General features: G+C 29.5%; 1 protein-coding gene across 1 annotated transcript; it reads right to left on the bottom strand.

Annotated features, from left to right (window-relative positions):
• Positions 1 to 353: 353 nt before the first annotated feature.
• Positions 354 to 3,021, bottom strand: LOC119611233 (intraflagellar transport protein 57 homolog). The gene is given in 7 exon segments (XM_037966749.1): positions 354 to 502; positions 576 to 855; positions 1,018 to 1,398; positions 1,400 to 1,504; positions 2,721 to 2,755; positions 2,758 to 2,796; positions 2,799 to 3,021. Coding segments are annotated over 7 exon segments (1,212 nt in total).
• Positions 3,022 to 8,499: the final 5,478 nt, after the last annotated feature.

Below are 8,499 nucleotides of genomic sequence, written 5' to 3'. Positions count from 1 at the left end.
ATTTGTAGTTGTTGTTGTTGCCATATTTGGTCACTTCTTAATTTTTTGTTCTTGTACTACTATCAGAGTGATAATATTGTAAACAATTTGTGGTCTTCACGTTGTGTGGCTTTTTTTTGTCTTCCTTCTTGATCATGGAGGATCAACAAAGAAATTGAATTGTTTTGATATTTTTTAATACTTGGAAAATTGATAAAAAAAAGAACTATTACAGAACGTTGTTTATTGCGTGGGAATATATACATTTTATACAAAGTGCTAAATGGCGTTCATTTAATAGGTCCCTTTATAAGATTCCACTTAAAAATACAAAAAATTAAGATAACTTTAAAAAAAAAACATTTATTTTGAAATTATATAAACTTTTCCATTTCCATGCCTGGTCCAGTTCTTTTTAAAATATCACGATCTATGCCATTGATTAATAAAGCCACCTCTAAATTCAAATGGGCCACATCATCCTTAATTTTCGAGACGGCTTTTTTAATCTGCAAAACAAAACCTGCAGGAAGAAGATCCAAAACAAATTTCAAAATTTCAAAGTCAGTTTATAATTAATATTTTCAATATCTTACTGCTGTCAGACATCATTTGTCCCCTCCTCTCCATTTCTGCCTTTTTATTATCATTTTCGGATATAACAGACTTTAGTTGATCCATGGAACGTTCGGTTTCTTCTAGAACTTGAGTATGGGCGTATTGAACATTGGACAATTCTATAGAAACATCTTTATATTGCATAATTAAATTATGCAATTCATTATTCAAATGTTTTTCACGACTTTCGATTTTTTCCAAACTAAAAGTGAACTCATTGTGTAACTTCTTCAATTCGGTTTGAGTTCCTTCTGTAAACTATAAATAAATTTCTTTAACTTTGTGATAGGGGTTACTGATCGAAATTTTCACTTTAATTGGGTCCAAATTAAGGCAATAATTGATTTCAAATGCCTTAATTATACCACTAAATTGGAAATTCTATTGTTATTTCCATTGCCTCCAGAATTATATACCTACCTCTGTTATACTCTCTTTTAAACTATTCATTTGATTTAAATGCGCCCGCCAATCTCTTACGTCACTTCGTACGTAAACCTTTAACTGAGGCATTACTTCTTCAAATTCCAAACGCCAAGTTTGTTGATCCGTTAACTTATCTGCTACCTGCAAACTATTGCCACCACCTCCGCTAATGTTTTCATGATCCAATATATGATGTGGCCTCTTTTGTCCCCACTGTCTTAGGGAATTTTGATTTAAATCCAGTTCACTGTTATCATCACTTAGCGCATCATTCTGTTCATCTTCTATTTTCTCGAGTATAATTTCAGCATTATCTTCCAGATAATCATTGGCAATTTCATCTTCTTGCGCTATATGTAGTTTCTGACATGATAGTCCTCATTATTTTTAAGGCTTGTGTGGCCAATGTATCTAGGACGAAGATACAATTTGGTCCAGCTCCTCGTATAAGTTTGTTGGGTGTAAAATCGATGGGTACATCCTGTTGTTTAGAAAAAAATAGTTAAATTTGTATGATCTATCTATCTATCTATCTATCTATCTATCTATCTATCTATCTATCTATCTATCTATCTATCTATCTATCTATCTATCTATCTATCTATCTATCTATCTATCTATCTATCTATCTATCTATCTATCTATCTATCTATCTACTATCTATCTATCTATCTATCTATCTATCTATCTATCTATCTATCTATCTATCTTATCTATCTATCTATCTATCTATTTATTTATTTATTATTATCTATCTATCTATCTATCTATCTATCTATCTATCTATCTATCTATCTATCTATCTATCTATCTATCTATCTATCTATCTATCTATCTATCTATTATCTATCTATCTATCTATCTATCTATCTATCTATCTATCTATCTATCTAGCTATCTATCTATCTATCCTATCTTTATCTATCTATTCTATCTATCTATCTATTTATCTATCTATCTATCTATCTATCTATCTATCTATCTATCTATCTATCTATCTATCTATCTATCTATCTATCTATCTATCTATCTATCTATCTATCTATCTATCTATCTATCTATCTACCTATCTATCTATTTATTATCTATCTATCTATCTATCTATCTATCTATCTATCTATCTATCTATCTATCTATCTATCTATCTATCTATCTATTTATCTATCTATCTATCTATCTATCTATCTATCTATCTATCTATCTATCTATCTATCTATCTATCTATCTATCTATCTATCTATCTATCTATCTATCTATCTATCTATCTATCTATCTATCTATCTATCTATCTACTATCTATCTATCTATCTATCTATCTATCTATCTATCTATCTATCTATCTATCTATCTATCTATCTATCTATCTATCTATCTATCTATCTATCTATCTATCTATCTATCTATCTATCTATCTATCTATCTATCTATTCTATCTATCTATCTATCTATCTATCTATCTATCTATCATATCTATCTATCTATCTATCTATCTATCTATCATCTATCTATCTATCTATCTATCTATCTATCTAGCTATCTATCTATCTATCGATCTATCTATCTATCTATCTATCTATCTATCTATCTATCTATCTATCTATCTATCTATCTATCTATCTATCTATCTATCTATCTATCTATCTATCTAGCTATCTATCCATCTATTATCTAATCTATTTTTCCAACCCCCAACTTACCATTTGTTCCAGTATTGCTAATATTTTCGATATACATCATTTGGATCATCGTACTCCTGCGGACGTTCCATATTTTACCCAACTTTTGGCACAGCCACCAGCAAGTTAAGGTGAACATGTAAAATTGTTCACCAGGATTTGTAGACTTAACAAAGTAGAACCGTGATAAGGGTTTCATTTTTAAATCACTTAATAAGGTTTTTTCATAATTTAAAAGTTTTAATTTCTCAATTAAATCATCCGATTGAAAGTTGACCACTGGCAAAACATTTGGCGAGGAATTATTTTGTAAATCTTCCATTTTTTAGTAAAATTTTCTACTGCAAGAAATGTTTAAGTTTTATAAATGTTTTGTTTTTATTAAATACTTATTGCTATGGCAACGAAGCAGGTGAGGTTAATTTGTATATTTTAACATTTAAATATAATCTGGCTACACTATTAGCGCAATATTTTATTAATAAAATAAAATACACTTAAATTTAAAGCATACATATAATTAATATTTCCTAAATTACCATTTTGTTAAAATGTTTACTTTATAAAAATTATAATTTTTAAATATAACGTTTTAAACGCAATGTTTTAATAATATGGCATCCCATAAATGATACTTTGAAAATACAACACTGCTTTTCTTAAGCATTGCTACTATTTAATGCAACTCTTTATAACAACCCTGTGTTTTCCTAAGTAATCGTTTATTATAACTACTCAATAACCAGTTTTATCGTGTTTCTACGCGCCTAATTCGAGTCGCTGCTTTTACTTCAAACCAGCTGCGTTGACGTCAACCAAGCTGCACCTTTTTACATTGCTGGTATGTCATACCGTAAAAGGCTAGGATATCGAACATGTGTATTTTAAATGAGAAGTGCAGTTGATGTCAATTCTGCCGACTGCGAAAAGAAATTCTGCTAGAATTTTTCGCGCCAAACTGTTTTCTGCTTTTTTATTTGCAAAAAAAAAAATCTGTTGTGGTGTGTGTGCAAAAATCTAAAAAGACAGAAATAATATTTTTTAAATAAAAAAATATTTTTTAATAACAATTGAACTTAGAAATAATAAAATTGTATGCTACTATACCGAGGGTCATTGTGCAACGAAACAGGCAAGTGTTGGGTTTAATTTATTTAAATTGTTAATAACTATGATGAAAATGTTTTTCCAGGCGGGGTTTGTTTTCGTTTAATACCCAAAAGTGTTTATTGACATCTACCGGATTTTCCTACTACACCCGAAATATTGAATATGAATTAAGATCGTGTGGTGTGCCTTTCAGTCATGCTCTTGTCTCCAAACGCTATGGTGGCCGAATATTTACAAGAAACAATTGTTAAGCCGCATTTTATACAAATTTATCGCACTGCTGTAGAGAATGTCTTCACGGACCTAGAGGATATAACCTGGCTAGGCTGTCGTCTTATATAGATGTTGTTTGGGCAAAATATTGGTGTTTGTTATTTACACAATCGCAATGCTTGGATCCGGTACTAACCATTGTGGGCTTTATGTCGACTTTAGATCCCTTAGAGTTGTCACACTATACCTATGAATCTATATATATAAAATTCTAACGTTACTGGCTGACTGACTGATTCATCATCGCACAGCCTAAATGGTTGAAGCTAAAGAGCTGAAATTTGGACAGGAGGTTGGTCTCCTACCAAATAGATGCACTAAGTGGCTTTTTGGAAATTCTAATGTTTAGGGGGGTAAAAAAAGGGTAAAATCGGTAACCTCATATCTCCTCAACTAGAAAATATACAAAAACAGTTTAAAGCGTATCGTCGTTCATTAAAAAAGTAAGCGGACAGGTGTCTTGCACTTTTTTCAAATTCGAACACAAAATTCGGTTTTGAAAAACGAATCGATTTACAGAACAGACATGAATGTGTCAATTTAGATAAAATTTTTAGATTTAGAAACACTAATTATGCTAATAGGGAGTTATTTGGTAGCAAGTAATATTTTAGTACTTTTTCGTTCTCCAACTGGTACTTTTTGAGTTTTTTATGATATTAAAATCGAAACATGAATAGGTATAATAATAAAGAGACTTTTAGTTAGGTACATTTTCCTTCTTTACTGGTACTTTTTTGAGTTTTCTTTAAAATTAAATCTAAAAACATGTATGTAGGGCCCTGAGTAAATGAGAACTTATAAAATGGGATTTTTTGGTACTTTTTCGTTCTTCAAAAGGTACTTTTTGAATTCTCTATGATATTGAACCTAGAAATATGAAATTAAGCATGTAGAGCCCGGATTAAGAAAGAACATACAAACGGGGACTTTTTGATACTTTTTCGTTCTTTAACTGGTAATTTTTGAGTTTGCTATAATATTAAACCCAGCAATTTGAAATTAATCATGTTCGGCCCGGAGTAAATTTCGAACATATAAAATTTGAACTTTTGGTAATTTTTCGTTCTTCATCTGGTACTTTTTAAGTTTTTTATTATAATGAACCTAGAAACATGAAACTAAGCAATCAGGGACTTGAGTGAATGGAAATTTAAAATGGAGTACATATTTATTATCTGGTACTTTTCCTTATTTAACTGGTACTTTTTGGATTTTCTATAATATTAAACTTAGGAACATGAAATTAAATAAAAAATTGGACACGAATGTATAAAAATCTGTATGCAGTTTTTAAATTTTTTATTTATTCAATAAATAACTTTTTTTACCATTATAAAATAATATTTTATACTACAGTTTAAAAACTGTAAACATTGACCGGCACTGATGACCTTTAATCTCTTAGATTGGAAATTAGGGACTTTAACGTTATTGTGGACGTTTTGTACATTGGCTCACGCATAAGCCTTTCGAGTCCAAAAGGGCTGGTAGTTACAAAATGATATTTTCAGAAGTTTCCTCTTGTAGTGCACAAAATCTTCATAGATCCATCATGACATTTCCAAATATAAATTGGTGGTATCTAAGACCACAATGACCAGTAAACCCTTACTACTAAGATTAAGGAAATGTTAAGCTTTTTAAAATTCCTCAATTTTAACTAATTTTCTTGGAGTATTTTGTAATTTTATATATATATGGCAACACTAAGTCTCAACCAGATTTCCCAGCCGTTGAGAAATGATGGTTGGCGGCTAAAATGTCGGATAAAATCTAAGTTGGCAAATTGTTATCTGACAAATTTTTGTATAAGCGTTTGTTATATAAAAAATGACTATGTTTATTTGTTAGATGGAAAAGTGTCTCTATATGTGTAAATTCTGGAGAAAATAAAAAATTGTTTCTAATAGTTTTTCATAATTTCAATATGATGTGGCAACCCGTTTTAATTTATTTGTAAAAAGTGGCAAATGAGTATAATACAAGCAGATGCAAAATGATCGGCGGCTTCTGGTTATAAATTATACCCGCGGTTGCTAATTCCTAATTGAGATTTTTTTTTCAGAAAATTTCTGTAATGTGTTAAAAATTTGGCGAGAGCCAACCGTCCCGATTTTTTATATCGGCTATTTCCGAAAATTTTCGAGTTTTTTCACTATTCGTTATTTTCTGAAAATGTTTGATTTATTTCGATTTTTTTCTACAATATATTTATGCTACAATAAAGTCGACTTACAGGCCTTTTTGAACAATTAGTCGACTTCGACTGTACAACAAGTCTAATGAAAAAATGATCAGCTGATACAACAACACCACCTTATGTAAATACGCCTTATCTACTAGAAATTAAATACTTGAATGAGTAACTGTAAAATAAGTCGAAAATACTCCAATATATAAACTCAAATATATAAATTTTGATAGTTAAAAATTGCAAAACGATGACATTTTGTTTTAATTATGGAACGTAAAATATTTGTATTACAAAAATTTAATAGAAAATAAAAATTTACAACAAAATTTGACAAATAATGCCCCCACATTGTCTAAAATACAACTCTGTTACCCTCATAATTCTGCAACCTGGCAATACCACTAACACACACGCCTTTTTCTTATTTGCGATGAAAAAGCAAACGAAAAATTCACGTCTTGAAACAAGCGAACGTCGGCATATTAAAATTGAATAAGTTTTTCTGAAAAATTTATTTTAATTATAGAATATAAAAATATAAAAGTTTATTGCAAATAAAATTAAATTTCTCAACCAAAAACACAAATTTAAATAAATTAAAATAGGCTATTATTAAAAGAAAAAGTGAAAACAAAATGTTAGTAATTCATTGAAGAAAAAATTTATCATTTATAGAAAAGCAGAAAAAAAAATATAAAAAATTCAACACCACCGCGGAGGCGGGGGCACAAAACAACAAGATGAGATCAAATCGATGAGAATAACGAAGAACGATGTAAAAGACACACACTAAGAAGAAGAAAAAGGCAAAAGAAATAATGAAATGTGAACAACATACAACAACACAAAGATAAAATTAAAAAAATACGTGCAAAGTTTTTGTTGTTTTTGTCTTCTACTACTGCTGCTGCTACTTTAGTAATTCTCCACTAAACAATAGTGTTGTTGTAGTACTTGTTATTTATTCGTATTATTAGTGCACAGCCCTGGGAGGAGTAAAAACAGAAGAAGCAGAAAAAACGAATGAAGAAGTAGAGAAAACGAAAAAATGAAATGAATTTGTGAATTTTTATTATTGTAGTTTTTTTTAAACAACAAAAAGTGTACAAAGCTACAAAGTCAAAAGGCAAAGTGAATAAAATATTTCTGCAATTAATTGGAAAATAAATAAATTTAATACAAAAAAAGAAAAAAATTCATAAATTTTGATTTGTGTGTATGTGTTTAGTGAGCCAACGCGTTTAAAATTTTGCAATTGCAATATATCCCCTTAAGAAAAAAATAGAAAAAAAATCCCAAAATAGGATTTATTGTTTTTATTAACATTTATGTGGTTTACTAGGGTGCTCCTTCACATCAAGCAGTCATTCAACCGAAAATTGATTTTTTCTATTTGGCATTTGGCGACAAAAAAGGTAAGTTTAACACAATGATTCCTTGTTTTCAATTGAACAAGGCGTTGTCCTCGTTATGTCTTACAATAGCCTTGTAACATTATCCTGTCACTGATCTAATGAATCCTGCTGTGAAATTTTAGAAAAAAGTAATACAAATAAATGTTTAAAATTCGCCACACCCTGCAAATAAAAATTGCCAAATGAACGAAAAAATTTAAAAAAACAACAAAATTAACTGAATTAACCTTCTTTAAAACAATATTGGATTTTTTCATAATTCCACACACATAATAAAAAGCAAATATTTGTTGCTGTTTTTATAAGATTAAAAAATATGTTTTTACTTCGATTTTTAGTTTTTTTTTTTTTTTTGCAAATGCAGACATTACACATACATCATCAAACACACATTCATTGCTAAACGTCATCAAGTTTAAAAACTAGTAAGAAAATAAAGTCGCTTAAATCTCGACTATATGACACTCTACACTTTTCATTTCTAAAGTAATTTGTTTGCGAATTATATCTCGATAACGCCAATAATAAACTACTATTCCAATTTAATGCTATTTTTCGAAAATTGGATCTAGTTAAGTTTAGTTCAAGTTCAGTTCAGTTCTAGTCCTTGATTTCATTCTAATTTAGTTCTAGTTCATATCTAGTTCAGTTCTAGTTCAGTTCTAGTTCATTCTAGTTCAGTTCTAGTGTCAGTTCTAGTTCAGTTCTAGTTCAGTTTCTAGTTCAGTTCTAGTTCAGTTCTAGTTCAGTTCTAGTTCAGTTATAGTTCAGTTCTAGTTCAGTTTCTTAGTTCTAGTTCAGTTCT

The sequence above is a fragment of the Lucilia sericata genome, unplaced genomic scaffold (assembly GCF_015586225.1).
Source record: "Lucilia sericata isolate MDLA Ls3-8-SP2 unplaced genomic scaffold, ASM1558622v1 Contig001394F_arrow, whole genome shotgun sequence".
NCBI lineage: Eukaryota > Metazoa > Arthropoda > Insecta > Diptera > Calliphoridae > Lucilia > Lucilia sericata.
Note: the sequence above shows the minus strand (reverse complement) of the source record. Positions and strands in the feature narration are given on the sequence as shown.